At 48.8% G+C, this 20,901-nt stretch overlaps 1 protein-coding gene across 9 annotated transcripts in view; it reads right to left on the bottom strand.

Annotated features, from left to right (window-relative positions):
• Positions 1 to 17,785, bottom strand: part of TYRO3 (TYRO3 protein tyrosine kinase) — a 45,302-nt gene extending 27,517 nt beyond the window's left edge. The window contains exons 1-5 of one of the 9 annotated variants that reach the window (XM_074584609.1): positions 17,197 to 17,639; positions 13,511 to 13,694; positions 11,096 to 11,196; positions 6,839 to 7,009; positions 3,976 to 4,062 (exon numbers count right to left, since the gene is read on the bottom strand). In XM_074584609.1, coding sequence (XP_074440710.1) covers positions 3,976 to 4,062; positions 6,839 to 7,009; positions 11,096 to 11,196; positions 13,511 to 13,694; positions 17,197 to 17,284 — 631 coding nt within the window. In that variant the 5' untranslated portion in view covers positions 17,285 to 17,639. Of the gene's footprint in view, positions 1 to 3,975; positions 4,063 to 6,838; positions 7,010 to 11,095; positions 11,197 to 12,290; positions 12,385 to 13,510; positions 13,709 to 17,196 lie in introns of those variants that run through there. The other 8 variants (XM_074584612.1, XM_074584610.1, XM_074584617.1 and 5 more) reach the window with 8 other exon arrangements.
• Positions 17,786 to 20,901: the final 3,116 nt, after the last annotated feature.

Below are 20,901 nucleotides of genomic sequence, written 5' to 3'. Positions count from 1 at the left end.
TATTATTTTAACACCGAACAAGCTATTAGCATCCATTCTTTAATAGTCCAGCATACTTGCTTGATGCATACAGGCAGCGGTTGATCTCTTTGATAGCAATGCCAGTCTCTGATGTTTACACCTTTGCTACTCAACCCTCTTCCCTGCCCCCTCCATTGAAACACATGACCCAGCCCTGCGCACACAATCGCCTGTGAACCTTCATTGTAAACCAAATCAGGGCTTTAAAATCTCTCTCCTGGTTCTCAGTCCAGCCCCCGAAACCAGCTCTGCCGGCACCAGCCCACGGGTGGTTTGCTGCAGTAATCCAAATACCCTGCAGCTGGATTTGCAGTAGACCACTTGGCGCTCTGAAAGCACTGCCTCCAGGTGTCCATTAGAAACCCTTCCTGAAATACCTGGGACAGAGCCTGGACTGAAAACTATGCCTCCTTCAGGCTTGGGATGAATAAACTCAGAAAGCACTCTGTTCTACAGAGGGGCAATTTGAGGCAAAGGGAGTGCCTATTAAGTGGCTGATAGCATATTACAAGTTGAAGCCACAGCCAGGAACAAAATCAGGATTCCCAGACTGGCCATTTAATCACGTTTGTGCTTCCTACCACCACAGAAGAGCACCAGAGCTCTGCTCTTGCTCTGACCAGACACCTCCATCACTGCAGGGTCCTCTAGTATGTTGTTGCATTAACCTGAGCTCTTTGGCTTCCTTTTAGAATCCTCAGCGCTTCCCTTTGCCTTCTCTTTTCCTTCCATTGTAATTCCATGTAGTTACTTCCTATTCTTCCTGATATACCCTTCACCTTCTCTTTTTCATTCCGGAGTCTCTGTTTTTATTTAGGCACCCCATGCCTGAAAAAATTACCAGCTTCATGAATACTAACCTCTTTCCTGACCTTTTGCTCATTTAAAAAAAACCTGTGCTGCTGCCATGACTAACACTTTTCCTGCAGCACCTCAACAGATTGTACCCTCAGGAGTTCTCTTTCAAAAACCCAAGGGTCCTCAGGACAAGGCTCCGCCTACAGACTGAATTTTCCACCTCTCCTGAGCTGTATCCAGTGGAAAGCAGTAGTGGAAAAGTAACTGCAAAACCAGGATTCCTCCAGCTGCATCTTCTACTCTGCCAGAGAGCACCTTTGTCTCTCACTGCATGGAGAACAACCACAATACTGCCTTCAGCATCTCCACAGGGCCATCTTGCAGGAGAAACACTTAGATCAAAACCTCCTCCCAGGTCTCTAGGGGCCTTAGAGGAGAGGATGGTGCAGGGAATAGATGGTACCACAGATTAACCCTATAAAGTCTTTGTTGTCTGGTTAACTAGTTACCAGGACTCAGGGCAGGGTTGCCACCTAGATAGGAACAGTGTGCGTGGGAGGGAGGTGGGGCAGCAGAGCCCAGGTCTGGGATGAAAGATGGGCAATGAGTTCTTTGCCTTTCAGCAAAAGGTCTTTGTAAGTTAATTTAAGACTTTTCTGTGTTTTGGTTTCATTCCCTTTCGATGTCAGGTATTCAGGTTTGTAAGTTCTTTGGGGGAAAAAGCTCGCTTTCACTGCTTACTTGGGTATTATTGAAACATTGCCCTTAACTCAAGTCTTTTGTAAACACACTGATTACTTTTGGGCTTAGCAACATGCAATTTTCAAGACTGGATGGTAGGCCCAAAGGAGGTGCAGGCTATACCACCAATAAGAATAAATAATCAACTGCTAACACATCCACTCTCTAATGGAGACAGACACTGAAGAGGGTCGGCTTGCTAGCACCTTCCCCTAACTCCACAATTTGTAGAAGAGACAGATGCATTTCCCCGTCATGCACTGGGGAAAAAACTCCGGGTGGCTGTTTCCTGTTCTGCTCTGAAACACGAGACATGACCATAGAAATCTTGGCCACACACACCAAGAAGTGCAAAGCCAGCCTGAAAGCAGGACCTTGAGTGTTAACATAATGAGAGTTAACTTCCTCTGTGCTTCTAGAGTGGCTGCAACAATGGGGCTTTGTACACGGCTGGGGACTGCGGGCTACAATAACAGTAATTTTCTGCTTAGAGTACACCCAGCACATTGTGGGCACTACAGAGAATAGATAATGAACAACAACAGCAGCAAATAGGAAGAAATGTTAACAGTTTGTAAATGTCCTAGCAAAAATATTTGCCTCTGGAATCACAGAAGAAACAAATTGTTTAATAAATTGTAGAAAGTCTTGAGAATCCTCATTAGCAAATGGATCTGTGTAAGAGAGGAAGGCCCTAATCATGCATGTATGGACAACTGCTCCCAGGAGTAATTTCACTGAAGTCTACATGTTCATAGAATCAAGGACTAAATAAACATTATCTCAGCCTGTTCCTGTTCCTGCTGATGTCCTTGCTAGGAGCTTTTCTTTAGTTTTAACAGGGGCTGTACTAGATTTTCAAAACTTCTGCTCCTTAGAAGAGCCTCATCACTTCCTTAAGTTTATGACTACTCTTTTAGACGTATCTTTGAGGTATTACAGTTAGAACTTTTACTATTACAGCACTGGACTTGCTCTTTACAACCTGTTTTTTTTATCTCCAGGACATACCACATACTGGTGCAACATTTGGCAAATCACTTAAGCTTGCTCTTCCTCAGCTCTAAAGTGTATGCATGTGCACAAGCGCGTGATGGTGATATGTCCCTCCCAAATAGGTTGTGTGGATTCATTAGCTGATGATTGACCCCTATGGAGCACTTTTGGCTAAACACAATTGCTGGGAATTGCGAGAATTCCGAGGCTTTTACCCCGTTATCTTATTAACAGTTAAAAAAAATATTAAATCTGTGTTAACATTAAAAAAAAAAAAGTTTGTGCCTGCTAAATGTTATTTCAAATTATGGCTTGATGAGATTTTTTAAAAGCATAATAGCTCTGTGAACTAAATTCTATCCCAGGATAAAAATATCCATAGAAAATATATACCACAATAACTAATTCCCCTGTGTAGACAAGCCTTTAAGGCAACAACTCCAAACATTTTTAAATTAAGTTATAAATCTTACTAGTCCAGCATACTGCATTCTTGGCATAGCAGTAACCACAATGTCCTGAAGAAAAACACACTGTAAGAGTGGTAGATCTACAGCTGGATTTTAAGCTATCCTTTAATGAATATTAGCTAATACAACTGTGATTTCTGATACAGACATAAATGCTTGCTCTTATTCGTGCTGAGCAATAAGCTACCACTTGGAACAAATGATTTTTGTGACATGCCTCTCCTGGAACTGACAATCATGTCACTTAATGCACGTTAAAGCATGACTAAAAATTTAAATGCAGAAGCATCTCAACATGAAGAGGAGGGGAAGAACTGATTGCTCTGATTATCCCTGTTTCAGTCACCTGGAGGAACAGAGGTAACATGACATCAACTTAGGGACTTCCAAATGGCAACTGGTCACGCAAAGGCTAGGAATTATTTGTTTTGAATGAGTTTTTTAAAGAGCAAAGAATTTAAAAAAATAAAATCCATAAAAACAGTGTGGATAAGCAGACTTTAGTGGCCACTGGTGACCACCTTCCTTGTCTTTTTTCAGCATCTAATCTGACGCAAAGAGAAGCAAGCAGAAGCAATGGCCTCTCTAGCTCTAACAAGACCCATCTATCTCCAAGAAGGAAAGATTTCCCCAGCTACAGATTTATACCCAATTTAATCTCTCACAAACAATTTGACTGCTCCGACTCTCCTTTTCAAAGAAAAACTGTTATTTGACATCACATTTCCACTCCTGAATCAGATGTGGTTTATTTTCAACAGCCTGGGAGACGGCCCTGCATAGCAAGCGGGAACTGCTGTTAGAGCACAAAGCATTATTTCAACTGCTGAGAGCTCCAACTGGTCTAGTTGCTGGCAGCTTTGAGACAGCCCCTTGCATTAAGGAGCCCCGCTTTCCCTCCCCGGAGAGCAAACCCAAGTCCCTTGCCCATTGTCTTGCACTCTCTCACCTTTAATTTGAACAGTGGCTGTCCGAGATGAAGACAATCCCTTTACGTTGTGAGCTTCGCAGGAGAAAACTGTGCTTTGATTAATACCTGGAGATCAGCCAAGAAAAGGAAACGAAACACAAACAGCTATATAATCCCGCTTCAACCTTCAGCAGAATTTCAATTATGTGTGACATCCAGCTCAGGCAGTACAGGCAATTGGAGGGCTGAGCTGGGTGCCAATCAGAGGCACGTGGATTTCAATGTAATTAACGTGCTAAACACATTTTTAATAGAGAGAGTGTGGCAATGTAGAAAAGCTTCCACAGGAGCTTCAGAAAGCACTGAAAAAGAAGGATGAATCTGGCAGAACAGCAGCTCACAGTGCTCAGTTAGTAGACGTCCACTTCTCACTTTCTGCTGAGCATCTTTGGAGCAAGGATCATGCTGAACCGTGGCTTACGCACCGCCCAATGCTCTGGATATGCCTGACACCTGAGAAACAACCACCTTCTAACTGGCTATGAGCCCATGCAAACTTCCAACCAGATGCTGCAGATGTCAAGTTAATGCCCACCTGTCCCTCACCTTGCATCAGATTTCTGAAGATACTTAAAGGAAGTGCAAGTCAAATGCTACTGCATCAGCACTGAAGCACTTTCCAGGGGTGATATAATGCAAACGAGGATTATGCTCCCTGTCTTCTGTGAGCATCCATCCATCCATGCATCCATCCATCCATGCCACAGGGCCTGAACACGGCATCATACTGATGTCCATCTGCTCCAAGATGCATATAGGTATTGCAAATTACTCAGAATTGAGACAGATTTGCAAAGCTGCCTGGAGAAGTGCGCCCAGCATATGTTTTCACTCAACTTGGCCCTCAGTTGCCTTATAGGGCTCTATCTGAGAAAAGTTAAGGATTGGCACCCTATGGGCATACGGTTTAGGAAGGAAAAAGACTTCAGAGCTGCATAGAGCAGCTTGCGCAGTGTCTGTCTTTGCCCTTTGATTCACCTCCCAAGCCTGAGATTAACGACAATGCAAAGAAGGTGTAGTGGAAGAGACGAGGGACTGCTATAAAACAAAAGAGCAAAGTATTTTAGCTTCTTCCACTCACCCTAGTGAGCCAGAGAAAAATGCTGCCAGCAGGCTGAAGGCCAGGCAGCAGAGCAGCACCTGACATGGTAGGCATGTCCCAAAGACAGAACCAAACACAGCCCTGCCCTGAGGAAAACACAAAACACACCACAAACCACGATCTCCTTACTCTATAGCACCATTGCCAGCACCACTTTCCAAATACAACAATCTTTTTACCAAACCAACTGCTTGCTGAACCTTCTAAATGTTTGCTTTCTAGCCACTACTTTATTACTATTATTTTCTGCAGAATTTGATACTTTCTTTAGCTAGCAATGCTTGTTATCTTGCCAACCGTCTTTTTTGACATGCTTTGGCAATCTGACCGTGCAGCTTGTGTCCCGATACGTTTTTTCTACTGCAAAGACAAGATCTGCCCAAGGGACATCCCAAAGAACACTGAAAAGGGCAAAGAAAGGTGCTGGTGACGAACATATACAATAGCAATTCGTTTGGAGAATCACGACAAGCAGATGCCCTTCTTCAGGCCCCCATGCTGCTGCCCCACAATGACAGAAGTTTTGCGAGGCACTGTGGGATGAATTCAGTGGAGCAAGGGAGACTTATTTTTTTACTGTCTTTCCCCTCTCAACTATCAATCTTTCCAGTTTTCATTTCAACAGGCAGATTATATCATGAGGGACCAGTTTTCATTTCCAACTTGGAACAGCATCGAGTGGCTACGTAAGAGAGGGAGCAGATGATAGAACCATTGCAAATCACAAAACAGGTTTTGATTTACATATAAATTAGGTTCTAAAGGTTTCATAGCATTGCATAGCTCAAAGGATGGCCAAAGACGTACAGAAAGAAACTCTCCCTGGGTGCAACTGTACTAACACTGATGATGAGGCCCCAGAGATGACTCCGAGTCGTAGAACCTTTTCTTTCTAAATAGCTAGTTCAACTTTGGCTCAGGGCTGCTGTGAATAATGAAACAGCAGCAAAGAGAAGAAGGAACACAAAGCTGTTGGACAGCTAACTGGAACAAAGTTACCTTTAGGAGGTAACTACAAGAATAGCTGTGGTCAGATCCTGGTAGGGATATATCACCCCTTCCCTGAAAGTGGGTTGAAGAGAATCCTGAACACCTACTGGCTCCTGAGCTGACCCTGCTGAGGAAGGCAGTCTTACCGCCATGCACCTAGTACCTGTTCTGGGGCAAACCATTGTCTCTGATATCAGACATCCCCCTTCAGCACCAATACAACCACTCTAAAAGTGTCAAACAATTACACGAGGCAGTCAAGTTTTAACGTCAAAAGCATCCAGCAAGCCTGCAAGAAGAGAGAGAGAGGGGGAAGAGAGGGGAAAGCAGTGCGTGATATGGCTGTGCAAAGAAGGAGGAGGTGGCATCTGTTACACGTGAATGCTTGGAGATTTCCAAGCTGGGTGTCACCAACAGAGTCACTTAATATAACCATGAACACTCTCCACGAGGTGGAACAAAAGAGGCACCCAATGTATCACCTGTCCAGTAGAATCTTTACCACAGTGCCAGCTCCACCCAAGCTCTGAAGAGCCTGTGTGCCTCAAGCCAGCAGAAAATACACAGAGCAACAATCACCCCTCAAGATGATCTGGCTTTGTATGTGATCACGATCTCTCAGCCCTCAATGTACAGTCAAAGATCATTCTCACGCTATGTGGCTACCCAGTGCCACTAGGCATGATCAGAAGAGAGCTCTCCTCCTCTTCTGATGCTCAAAGTGCTCCCCTGCATTGGCAGCAGCCTTACCTGACACATTTAAGATGGAGGGGGAGATGTCTGGAAGCCCCACTCTAGAGTCTCCCATCCACCAGACAATTGTCACTGGTTCAGGGGGGCCAACAGCAGCACAGGCCATATGAAATGGGGCATTAGGGGACACGGACACATCCTCAGGTTCCACAGTAAAGTACGGCACACCTAGAAAAGCAACAGACAAGTGATAATAACTGGAGAGACTCCTCCTCTCTCTCGTTTATTTCCACTACTACCAGTGCCCGACACTGGACACCCACCTGCCCTGCCTCTAATCCGACTCCCTCCAAGCCCTTCACAAGAACCAAGGGTCAGATACGCTGGATCACCTCAGGGCATGAATGTCTATGTAATCCCAATAGAAGTCAGAGAGACATGAGTGTTTGCTTCCCAAAATGCCTTTGAAAAAACCTCTTTCACTGAGTCTCCTTCAAGACTCCCCTGTGAAGTCATTTTTAGTGGCAGTATTTGCTCAGCTTTTCAGCTGGAGAGATTGTAGTTTAAAGAGGCAACAGTCAATAATTTTAGTGGTGGCAGACAACACTTTAAAAGATCCCTAATCCATCTGCAGATACTTCTTGCTATGCATTAAAAACTGAAGCTTCTGAACATGTTGAACTAGCAGCTGTAATAAACCCATGAATGAGGAAAGAATCCCCTAGGTGAGAGACTGGGATCATTGACAATGCTCTCTCTACAGCTTAATTGACTGGAGCCACCTTCCAGCACGCTCCGACACCACGAGAACCAGGCTGCCTTGGAATTAGGGGTAATTTGTTTCAGAGCTGAAGGCCATCCATGAACACAGCTCTCTCAATAACTATCTGTTCCCCACTATGGAAAGATTCCTGCTTGGTACAACAGGCCTTAGATCAGGTCCATAGGGAGTAAAACGCAGCTGCAATGCTAACCACACCAGGTCATCTCTAAGTGGCAAGAGCTAAGCGTAACTCAAGACAAGAAGAGACGTGGTTCCTCTTATGGGCAATGCCAAAACTCTTGTGGTTTCCGTACTCCAAACGAGTAATACAAAATTCACGAGCCATCATCACCAGTGCTGACCCTGCAGAACAGCCAGCGTGCGCTGCTGGTGGCTGGTGGAAGAGCTGAAGGTCCAGAGAAACACTGAGTTCCCTTTTATACTCAAAACTTTGCATGTCGAGCATAACTGCTACCAACTGCATCTACACCGAAATTAGGCATTCTCAGCTGGAAAAAGTGTGTTCTGGGAACTGCTGATCTGCTGCCTCACAGAAACAGAGGAACCAGCAACATTGTGCATTCACATGCTTAAATTGCACTGTCTGTCCCTGGCCAAAGATGACAGGCCCGAGTGGCTCCAGTTGGTGTGGCAGATGCTGAGCACCTCCAACAGAAGACGATTAACGTAGGTGTCTAAATAGGGGTTTAGAAGTCTAAGGCTTGGCATTTCCCCTACACTCCATCTGAAAGTGGCGTCCTCAGTCTTTCACTCACCGTTCAGTCACTGTTTGTGTCTTTCAGGTGGCAGTTTCTTTGTCCCTTCCTCGCTTCCTTGCCACTCCCTTTGAAGTGGCAAGTAAACAAACAAACTAAAACAGGTCTAAAAATAGGTCACTTCAGGAATGATGGTGCCTATCTGTACAAAGGCTAATGCTCAGGACAGGTATATCCATCATTATGATTCACTGCTGGTTTTTGTTTACGTGTTTTATTTCATTTTTATATTGCAGCCATACATAAACAATAAAAGTGAATAAACTTTCCAGATACCAGCTGTGACACCTCTGCCTGCTTTGCCCTCCTTCTCCAAGGAAGATTAGAAGGGAAAATACCATTATTTCTTCTACCTGTGAGCAGAATCCCTGCCTCCTGTCCCTTTGCCATGGCACCTGAGGTAAACTTTCCGGAGGATCCTGCCCAGCTTGGCAGGTTTTCTCACTCTGGGAGCAGCTAGCCAGATTAGAGAAGACCACAATAAAAACTCTCATAGTTCAGGGAGTACAGCTGACTCACACAGCTCAGGAACTTGCACTGCCCCCATACGTATGTTACCTGGATGCCTCACTCTCTGCGACACATTTAACCTCCCAGTTCCTGGTACAAGAGGTGACTGCTGGCACCCGCTTTTCACAGATGCATCATGGAGGCACTGAGCAGCCAAAATCCAGGAACCCAGTGGCAAAGCAAGAAAATTAGCCTGCCTATTCCCTGTTCCAAGCCAGCACCCAATCTCTGGGGCCGATTATTTTTCTACAGCTCAGTTTTTAGACAGTGTTAATTCAGGGGGACATGTCCATACAGGTGTGGCTGGGGCTCTGACTGTAGCCACAACAGGGGTTAGCAGCCCCAGGAACAGCCGCACAGTCAGAGGTGTAATTTCAGAGGGGAAGTTCTGTAAGAAACATAATCCTTATTTTTCAGGTGGTCACACTCCGCAGTGTGCCTCTTAGATTACCTCTCTGGGCATCAAATACTATCATGTTCTCAGTAAGGCCAGAGTCTAGTTTCTAAACCAGAAAACAGTTTCTAAATAATTTTGGTTTTGTAAATTCTGAGGAGTGTTTCATAAGATCAAACATTTTAGCTGTATTACAAAGACAGTTCAGATACCATCACTACAAATTCTGCCTGATCCAGACTACCTAAGTGGGTCTTAAGGGAGATATTAAACAACATAAAAAACCATTCAAGCTCACTTCAGTAGTCCACACTTGTTTTGTGTGGTATCAGCAACTACCGAAGGCTGCAAATGACCAGAGTAAAGATCCTGTCCCAGTCAAAGAGGACACAGTTGCTACCAATACACAGCAGACACTTCTAGACAAAGCTGGTACTCCCAGAGAAGAAATACATACAGTGGTAACAGTGACAGTGGGACAGATAGGCTTTTGCATTCCCCAGTGGTTTTTTATGCTAGCAGCTGACACATTTTTAAAAATCCACCCCTTATTATTACTTGTTATTTTTTAATTTTTTCCACTAACTCCCATTTCACATGATTACACGCTCAGTTCAAGTTTAACTAGCTTCTGCTGTACTTGCCTTTTTTTAGCTTCTGCTGTAAGCTTTGGCCTTCGTTCTCAACACTCCCCCTTACCTAGCTGCAGCTCGTTTTTGTGACTTCGGTATTTCTTGCCTGTGCTATCCAGAAGGGCTCCTTCGTTTTTCAGATGGCTTAGCACACCAAGCTACCCAATCACCCCTAAGGCACCCACCATGCAAATGCAACCATCTCTGGAGTGGGCCATGGTAATTGGCATAGAAGTACAAACCCTGCACAACAGAGAGCGTTTTAAGCTGTAAACAATGTTCTCCAGTTGATACTGCACCTGAAAATTCAGGTGGACAAAAGCCTGGGATTCAGGGAAGGCAGCAGGTAAGTGCTCCTCTTCCCATGAGAACTGCTATAAATGTTTCCACAGCTCTGAGCGAGTCCTTTGCTGTAAAACACCCAGACCACACCACCTCCCACAACACCCTCCCCGCTCCCTGTCTTTAAGACTGTCGATTCAGCTCTGGCCCAAAATGTTACCAATTACATCCAAAATGCCACTTCTTGCTGTAAATGCACTGCTCCTGTCAACTTCCTCATCGAGTATTAAGCCACTCTATGACTACTAGCTTCTGAGGATCTAACGCAATCATGGCTCAAGGAAAATGAAACTAGAGACAGTAAGAAGCCACTAATCCATGCTGCCATGGGCGACTTTGGGGCAACCATGTAGAAGTTATTCTTTATCAGACAAAGACCAGGCAAAACAGTGCCACGTGGAACAGTCACAGCTATGAAGTGCTGATGTACAGCACTTCTCCCGAAACTCAGGATTGGGCTAAAACTGTACCTTGCTCTCAAAGACTTGTTTGGCTGATATACACAGAACCAGGCTGTGACCCTGCTTTGAGAAGCTGGACTAGATGATCCCCATGGATCCCTTTCAGCCGAACCATTCCATCATTCTACAAATTATTTGGACACCAAAGCAACAATGATTGAGGGTCTGGAATGAAATGTGTGTGCATGAATGGATCTTTCATGTGTTTCCTAACGTGCCAAAATAAAACCAGAAGGTAATAAACTGACAGCTCCTCTCCTTGAAACTACTCTCCTACCATTTCTTACTCCTGCTCTGTAGTGATCTCGCTGCAGTTAGCAGCAATGGTTCAGAGCCAAGAAGCCTGTCACTGTAGCAATCTGCTCTCACCACTTCCACCTAGAGCACATTGGTGGGTCAGCCCTGAAAGGAAACCAGCACTACTACTACTCCTTACCTTCCACTATGAGCCACACTTGCTGTGATTCTTCCTTCTTCCCCCCGTTCTCAACCTGGCACCAGTACTTCCCAGAATCTGTCCGCTCGACGGATTTCAAGCTGAAAAAAGTCAAAAGCCATATCGATATTTTATGTGGATAAAGCATGTTTTTGCCCCCAAAGGACCCTCCAGTGTATGGCAAACCAGATGCATGGACAACACCCACTGAGACGCAGCCAGCTCTAGGGAGGAGGAGAACAGCTAGCCAGCACAAAGCGTGCGGCAGAACAGTGGAGACAGGAGGCTCCTCTCTAAAGTGGGTGAAGGGAATCCTCAGCAGAGCAGACAGCCTTCTTCCGAAACGCCACCACAGAACACCCATCATTTGTGTCCTTTGAGGATAGGAAGGGGTTGGTCATCTTGATCCTGAATCGTGACTCTAGCTAACCTTCAAGAGCGACAGCTTTGCCTACAACATCTGAGCTAGCAGGAAACTCCACACCACAAACCTTCAACGAGCCTGACTGTTTTGCCTCAGTGAGGTGACAGGACTGGTGACAGGCTCATACAGGAACAGATGGGTCAGAAAAGGCCCCACCTCACCTCAACAACACTCGGTGTTCTTCTCATCCTAAGAGCACCTCGCTCTGCAAAACCCCTTGGGCCTCTCAACTTGTGATTTCAAGGGGTTACACTGCCCTGCTCCAGCACAGGACCTCACCCTATGAAGTCTTCTGTGTCCTCCCTTGCTCAGCAACAGCTCCCCTTCTGAGAAGATGCATCCAAGCAGGGGAAGGCAGCCATGGGGAATAAGCAGCATTCATGTCGTAGGCCTCCAGCTTGGGGGAGAAATTCTGCTCCTTGCCCCACCACTGGAAACCTGCGGTATCCTCACTGCTGTTAGCAACACAAGGCTAGCATGGTGAGTAAGGACAGAATTTGGTCCCAAAGTGACAAGGTCTCAGCTACCCAAGGCACCAGTGTGACTTTGAGCACCTGTCAATGTATAAATGTTGATTGCCTGCCACGGGATGTGCAGCCATGCATCTGCTGCCATGCAGGGATCCTCAGCAGATCTGATGCCCGCCTTTCTGATGCTAGCAGTCCGCCTTGGGTAAGGGGAAGAATGTCTCAGGAAGGAAGACACAAAAGAGAGAGTGTTTGCTGAAATGCACAAAATGGACCCACTACAGCCTGATTTTCAGAGCTGTACCTTCAAATGGCATCAGCTGTCCTGCCCATCCAGCCGCATGTTCTGAAACACAGCGATCGCAGCAGAGTCACACACTGGGTGGTAGAAATGATCACTTTAGGAGAAGAAAGGAAAAAGGAGAAAAAGATATGGATACATCTAGATTTAGCACCCTATACTTAGCCCTGGTGCTGCAGAAAGTTCTCAGTGGAGGAAAACAAGAGGTGAGAAAGGAGATCAGACCGAGAGACTGTGAGGGGCAAAGAGAGTTAACTAGGGGAACTGGGGGGAAGTAAATGATATAGTTTCAGGACAAACTGTTTCCACAACATAATGTTATGCAATAGTTTTACTGGGAACAGATTTTTTTTTTCCTATCAAAATGTTTATTACAGACAAGCTTTATCACAGAGACTTTTGATCTCTGGAATTGGAGAACCTGAGCAACGTCAATCTAAGAAACCTAACAGGAGATGAAGCCAGAGCTCAGGGAAGAGTGATTCTCAGTCAGTCAACAGTTTTGAGGCCTCACAGTGATGGCATGCTTGCTTGTACAAGCTCTTTTTAAGAAAAAGCCAGAGCAGAACCTTGAGTCTTGTTTAACTCAGTACTTCCAGAACTAGCCGACATTGTCCTTCTGCTGAAATAAAGGCCCAGAGAGCTGCTTTGCAGAAGAAAGTTTTTGTGCCTCTGAGTGGGGCAGGACTGATGTCATGTGGTGTAAATGCATTAGGAAAGTCTCTGCAAAATGATTCGGGGATGGTTCAGGTGACAAACACTCCTCCCCAAAGAAAGGAAGGGGATATAGCCTCGGGAGTCTCATTTCAGTTAACAATCCTCACCCTTTAGGCAGACTGACAGCTTGAGAGAGAGTAAGAGAACGGAATGAGAGAGAAAACCTATTTACCTAAGTCAAACCTTGGTTTTCCTGCTGCATGGCAGAACAAGATGAACAAACAAGGCAAGAACATCCTTTCACCTTGAAGTCACAGCTTAAGCGTCGCAAGCATTAGCAAAGCACCTGTCACCACAGTAGTCAGGAAGATAACATGGTTCTAGCGCATAAAATCTCAGCCCTCAGTGGCTTCAGGTCCGCTCTCAGTTATGCCATTGCTATGTGCTGAACTGCAGACCCAAGGACCCTGCCCCACCAAGGGCACTGCAGTTGCATAGATATAGCTGACAGCAGAAAACTGTGCAATAGTTTCCGCGATACTCTTCCTTCTCTGCATCTGTTGTACCTGAGGAAGCCGATCCAGTGTTCTTCGTCTACTGGAATGTACACCTGGTCTACGCTTTGCACCACTGCTCCGTCCTTGATCCACAACATCTCAGGATCTTCCATTCCCTCGAGGCTGCAATTTAGTTTGACGGGTTGACCCTGGGACACCTTTAATTTGATTGGAGATCCTGTAAATTTCATACCTAAAAAAAAAATACTACTCCGCCCCACCCCCAGAAGAAGGGGGGTTGGAGTACAGCAAATTACTCTAGGTTGGTGGTCTGGAATTACATACCCTACCAGCACACACTGCAGAGGGGTCTGTTAGTCTTGGCACTGCTCTACTGTGTCTGCTAAGCAATAGTCAAAGGCAAGCACTGAAAGCGCAATTGCTGGAGAAAAGTAGTGGCTCAGTCCGTACATGGGGCTTTTTTCAACTCACATAACAGCAGGGTGAGCATCTGCAACGCAGTGCCCAGGCAGGAACACTGGGAGCTTCGTGGTGTCAGTGATCCAGCACTGCTAAGTGTGTTCACTCAACATGGTACCACACCTCCCTCTTTTCCCCAGGCTTGAATTTCAGCTACGGTGTTCCTGTCCTGCTAAGAAATCATCATGCTTGCTCCATTGTATGCATTTGTAAAGAGCTGGGATACGAGAAAGAAGCAATTGTCTCATTATTCAGCGTACACTGTTCCTCTGCGTTACAGAAAGCTTCTCTGCAATTTGCAAAACCCGTGAAAGCAAAGCCTATTCCACAGCATACCCCGCCGAGGAGCAGAAATGTTTACAGAACAGATATTTCTGTCGTGTGACGTGGGCGTGTGCTCAAACGAGCCTCCGTGACCCTTCAGTTCAGTCAAAAGACCACGTTATACTCAGAGCTATGTAGTTGTGACACCAGAGCAGCAGGGCCAGAGTCAGTGGAGCTGCTCAGGTTTACATTGACACAGAAGTGTTCAGAATTTGGCCCGGAGCGCTGTTACATGTGTGGGTGGATGGGGAGTGTTTCCCTCAAGCAGAAGTGAATATATGGAACGTGTTACCATGAGAAAACACGGAAGCCAACTATATAAGCGCATTTAAGGAAGAAAGGCATATAAAGGAGGAACCAGAGGATCAAAGGAGACCGTGGGAAAGCAAGAAGGTGGCAAATAAACGTAAAGCTAGTTTTGTTAGGGAGAGTGGCCATTTCCTATGCAGCGGCACAGGACTGACAGACCAGAACATGTCTAGCCTAGTTCAATATTGTGCCCTGGCAGTGGCCTTCACTTCTTTCAGAAACAAATGACACCATCACTCTGCTGCCCTTGCAAGGCCACATATCACACTACATTACAACTTCACCCAGTTCACTGGCTGGTCAGCTTCTCACAGGATGCCTCGTTAGCCTACAGAGCCAGACAGAAAAATGCCAGTTGTGAAATCCGGAGCGCTGCTAAGTAAGGAGCCCCGCTGCTCTCGAACTCTGTTACAGCCTGACCAGTGATCGAACACAGAGATTTCTCATGTGCCACTTCTCCTCTTGCCAACACACCACCCTCCCGCAGCCACGAGGGCACCAGCTCACAGGGTAGAGCAATGGCAGAGTTACTCACAGCATGGTTCTAACAGCTGGAAGGAGGGGGGAGCCAGCACTGTGGGACCAGCCCGCGCTCTGCCACTGGCAGCCGGTACCCAGCAGAGCACCAGTGGTCCGAGCAATCCCAGAACACAGGCAGAAGGACTTTATTCCTCTCCTTAATGAGATCCCCCAGCCTGTTAACAGGGAAACCAGACTGGTTTCCCACACTCAGTCTTTTGCCTTTCTATCTGCTGTTATTAATTTAGCAAATTCACAAAGAGCGTTAGAAAACTGCTAAGATGATCACTTTAGTTTAGTTGCTACAGCTCATTTGCTGGCTTAAGGATTTAATCACCTTGGGTGAGGATGATCTAACCTTGCATTACTTAACTCATCTGTAACACAAATTACATGTCCCAGTGTATGCCAGAAAGCATCCTCCCTTTCACCACTCACAATATTGGAATAAAACATGAAAGCTTCATAGCAGTTCTCTCTGTGTTACAGAAAACTGATGTAGCCAGGCTGCTGAACACACGCACAAATGGACAGACACCTACAGGTGCCTTCATGGAAAAGCAAACTACTCAGCTCTCCTCAGACTGGCCCGCTGAAAGAGTTAGCCACGAATTAAACAAAGAAGCGTTGTTAGACATCCTTGATGGTTTTCAGTTCCCATACAAGTTAATGATGTAGGAAATTAATACACAGTACAAGTATTCAGCCTGAGTTGTAATTCTCCACATCACCCCCTCTGTCAAGATCAACTGAAATGAAGAAATACAGATCTGGAGTTTTTAATAAAGTCACAGGTTTTTGACAGAAATCCAGTTTTAGCTGCAGCATCTCTTCCTGCAGGTATCAGGAAGAAGCACATAGCAGGCCAATATGGATTTTAATTTCCACCTATTCCTCCTTCTGCTCTCCCACTCACGATTTCTCATCTGATAACATTCTTGCCAGCACATGAAATAATCTCATCCAAACAGGCTCCTCCAAGCCTACCTGTAAGAGCTGCAGGAGTTGAAACGTGTAGCTAGGAAATACAATTATACTAAATTTCTTATCAACCAGTTGTCAGACAGAGTTGACAGCAAACAAACATACTAGCTGTCAAAATATGTGACATACTTCTTTGTTGTTTTTTTGGTTTTTTTTTTTTTTTTTTAAACTTGCCACCTTTGTATCATTCCTAGGAACACGAGTCTGCTTTTTGTGAAGTTATTTTGGTAGTGGAGAGAGGGAGGAAGGTGTCTACCAATGCACGCCAAGGGAAAGTTTTTTCGCTCCTCAGATTCCTCAGGACCCTGATCTAGCGATCCCACCCGTGCCACGGCCCCTCGGCTCGCTGTCACTGCCCCCCGACACGGCTCCAGCCGCAGCGCGGAGCCCCAGCTCTCGGGGAAGCCGGCGGGAGGTTCGCCCGGGCGCCCAGCGGCTCTCACACGCCGCCTCTCCCTGCCCACCCGGGGGTGAAACTTCGGAAAATTAGTTCAGGAGGGAAAAAGAACCAAACAAACACCGCAACAAAAGCCACTCAGGAATGCGTTAGCGCCCGGCTTTCCTCGGCACATACCAGGGCAATACCTCCGCAAACAATGAGGAGGATTATTTGGGCTGCGACTTACTACTCCTCTTGTACTTCCAGCCGGGCGGGCGGGCGAGGCTCGCAGCACCCTCACAGCCCGGGCTCGCCACCGCCTCCCGACCGCCGCGCAGCTGGCCCGGCGGTTGCACCCAGGGAGCCGGCGGAGCGGGGGGCCCAAAACGGGCCGGTTCCGACCCCCACCTGTGGCTGCCCGAGGCCTCCACGGCCGCCACACCGGGCGGACCCCGCAAGCCCTGGCAGGCGACCGGTCCCCCAGCCGCTGCCGGCGGGGCGGCCCCGCGCTCGGCGTTCGCCCTCAGCGTGCTGCCGACACCTGTAGAGGCGGCGCGGCCGGGGCTGCCCGCGGGGGGACCCGGCCGGCGGCGGGGTAGACCCCCCTCATCACGGCCCGGCGGCGGGAACCGTGCCCCGCAGCCCCTCCCGCCGCGCCCAGAGGGCTCGGGGGACACTGACCCCCCGTCCCCGGCCCTCAGACGCGGCGAGCAGCATCGGCCGCCCTCCCGCCCGGCGGTGGGCTGTCTGCCCCTCTCACCTGCCACGGCGGCGACGTCCCGGAGCGCCGCAGCCCACAGTCCCAGCAAAAGGAGCCGCGGGATCGCCATGCTCCGCTTCAGCTCCATCGTTCCCGCACCACCATCCTCCCCCCTCAGCTCCCGGCGCCGTGAGGGGCTCCCACCGCCCGCGCAGGGGGCGGCGGCGACAGCGGCTAAGGCAGTCCCGCGTCGCCGCCCGCCACCGGACTCCCCCGGGAGGCTGCGGGGACGCTCAAAGTTCTGGCTGCGGCTCCGGCCAGGGCGAGCGGCGGGGGGCGACGGCGCGGTCGGTCGGGTCGGGTCCGGTGCGGTACGGTGCGGAGCGGACGCCGCCGCCGAGCGGTGTCCCCCTGCCGGCGCCGCTCGGCGGCTCCTCAACCCGTGTCGGTCCGCCCGCCCGCCGGTCCCTCCTCAGCCGCCGCCTTCTCCTCCAGGAAATGGCGCTCTCGGGCGGTCACCGCGCGCCGTGCTCCCCCTCTGACATCACGCTCATGAATATGCATGAGCCGGGCGCCCACCGCCCCCGACGCGGCGAATCACCCCGCCCGCCGCCCGCCCTCCTTTCCCCTCGCTCCGCCGCCCCGGCACGGGACCGCGGGCGCGGACACCCCCCGCCCCGCGGCGTGCCCGGGCGTCGGACCCCTCCCGAGAGCGGGACGGGGCGAGGGGGGGGCGGCGGGCGAGGGGATTTCTGGAGGCGTCGTCCCCCTCCTCCCCCGGGGGCTGCTCCACGGGGCGGCCTGCTTTCCAGAGCGCCGGCGGCGGGTGACCCACATCGGCGGGAGCTGCCGGGGCACCGGGCAGGGAGGGGGGAAACCAGGTCGCGTATTCCCCTACCTACACGTGGAGGCAGGAGGGCAGCCTGGCCCCGCAGCAGGCCCTCCAGCCCCCCCTGGGAAGGAGGGCTTGGGGCCACCACCGGGGCTCAGCCCACCCCAAACCGAGACTCTGCCGAGATGAGCAGCACCTCGCCTCATGCCCACAGCACCCCCAGCCCCATCATCTTCCCTCCCTGGCCGGACCTCTCCGGCTCCTTGCCTGGACCGTGCTCCCCTCGCCAGCCGGACCCCGGCTCCCAGGATGGTGGCCAACCTTATGCCGGTGCCTGATCTGTGGCGGAGCACCTGCAACAAGAGGAGATGCGCCTGTGCCCTTCAAGCAGGATCCACTCGGCCTTGCCCTCTTTTCCACTTAGTGGAAAAGTAGGGAGAGGTCTAAGGAAGGAGATCTCTGCTGCCAGAGTTACTGGCGCGGTGTGGAAAAGGTCACTGACAAACAAATTCTGAAAAAAGTGTGGTGCTGCCTTTTTGTAGGAGTTATGGTGAGAATCTGGGTTGAAAGGCACCATAAGGAGCAATATCATTACAACACAATGCAGCTTTCAGCTCTGCCACAGCCATCAGTGTGCAACACTTAGCCAGTGGCTCCCGCAGTACTCTGGAAACCTGGCTAAATGGAGGAGCGCAGGGAAACAGCGTTATCCCCATTAGTGGGATGGAGAAACCGAGGCACGACAAGCCCACGTAATTCCCTCCTGAGCTCTGATCCTCCCCCCCACCCATCCATTTGCATTTCTGATAGGAATTCCTAGGGGACTGGAGCAACGCCAAGAAGATTTAATGACTGGAATGGAAATGTCACTCCCTCCCCAGTGCCTCCCGCTGCAATGAGGAGACACTAACAAGCATCCACCTGAGACCTTGCAGGAAGCCTGGGTGCTCTCTGGGACAGGAAATCGTGACATGCCTCTTGCTGGGATCACGACAGCTCTTGGGCTGAGAGCTTCTGCGCCGGTGTTTGCTAAAAGCTTCACGCGTACTTGCTGTCACTGCTCTCTCTCCCCCATGTATCCATATATACCCATCTATCCGAGTGCGCAGCGTGTTTCTGCACTTACTCATGGCGGTAGCGCCTTCCAGAAAGTAGCTACTTCTGCAGATTTTAGTTGTCTCATGAGAAAAACTAATGGCCGTTAGAATAATGCTGTGTTTGTACAGCATTTTCCTTCTAAGGATTTATTCCAGCCTTACAATTACAGAGGCTTACAACATTATCCTGGCCCCGTGGGCTCAGGAAACGCTCCGGTGTCCAAGCAGGAGAGAGGAGGCACAGGCAAGTGTTGTGACCTGGCCAAGCCCATCTGAGGAGGCAGTGGCTGAAAGAGGCTTGGCTCCATGCTGCGTGGCTGGAGCATGCCTGTACCTTGACAGGCATGTTGTGCTTCATCCAAATGTCATATGTGATGTTCCCAAAGGCTTTGGGAAGGGGAAGGAGCTTTCATCTGCAAAGAGGAGTGTGGGATAGGAAGTTGTAGCACAGCACAGACTCTGGGACTCTGTTGTAGAGGCCAGACTCTGAGAGCAAAGCTGTGCTGGAAGCAGAAGACCAAAGGGAATTTTCCTCAGCAGGGAATCTGGCTTCATCTCTTCCAAAAAGGGCTTTGTGTCAACAGTGATAGGCAGGAAGAGCCATATGAAAATTGGACTGAAATCCTGCACGTGTTGCCAGTTGGAGTGCAAACTGCTGTGGGAAAACTTACGGAGGAGTGCAATATTACCACGCAGAAATCAAAGGAACTGGTGATTCCAAAATGCTTTTAGGAACTGAAGACAATTAAACTCTCCCGGCCTCTTATGCCACTGAATTAAGCAACGTGGCTTTGTTCTACAGGCCATAACACCAGTGGCAGTGCTCACGGCTCACACTCACAGGATACAGCGCAGTGGCTTATAAACAAGCTAGTGCCTTCCCGGCTTACATCCTTTCCGTATTTCTTCTGTTGCGATCGTGTGTTGTCACATCTCACTGGACTTGCTGGGCGGTGTAGGCATGTTCTAGAAAATGCCTGGAGAACTGCACAATAATCAAGAGATAAATTCCCAATGCTGGGAGATTTCTGAAGATGAGGGAGAAGGAAAAAGGAAGAAAGGAAGAGAGGGAGGGAGGAAGAAGAGAGAGAAGGCGGGAGGGAGAGAATTATTTGCTGGACTTCCTCATCTTCCTCTGCTGTTCAGCCCCTTCTAATTGTTTAGACCCAACAGGACAAGGATGGGTTATCCCAGTGAGAAAGCACCCCAAAACACACATTTCCACATGAGAAGCCATAGCCCTAAAAGTTCAGCAAAAGCTGCTGGCGCATGCCACTACTCTATTGTCAAAGTAGTCTCAGTCTGCAATCGGATACAAAATCCCTGTGTTTGTACAAGGCGTTTTCCATAGAGCTGCCTGGTTTGCACTCAGATTCAAGAACTCGTCTGCTCCATCCTCTGACTTGGGATTTGAAGAGCAGCGTCGTTCCCTCCATGCCTAGGGGACAGATCCCTCATCCTGCGTCAGGAAGCTGCAGCAATGTCAACAGCGGCAATGAGGTGGCATTCAAGGGTCGCAGGAGCAGGTCTGCTCTATGGTGTAGTAGACCCCGGGTGGCAGTTCAGGTGCTTCCTGAGTGTGTGATCCGTTCAAATCAGCATCTTCAGCCCCAGGCCGGAACAGGAGCTGCTCCCAGCTTTTCAGTCAATGCCAGAGGCTACAGCAAGTGACAGGAGGGAGCTCCACGTGTGTGAGGGCTTTTGCAGCTTAGCAATGGCTTCTCAAATAAATGCCCCAAAGTTGGGCCAGAACACAGAGTGAGGAAGCAGAAACCCTCTGGGCTTTCCAAACCTTGCCAAGGACATAGCTGGAGAGCTGCTGGATATTACAGTGGC

Source organism: Larus michahellis, chromosome 4, assembly GCF_964199755.1.
Source record: "Larus michahellis chromosome 4, bLarMic1.1, whole genome shotgun sequence".
NCBI classification, from domain to species: Eukaryota; Metazoa; Chordata; class Aves; order Charadriiformes; family Laridae; genus Larus; species Larus michahellis.
The sequence above is the reverse complement of the archived record's forward strand: the minus strand, read 5'-3'. Positions and strand labels throughout refer to the sequence as shown.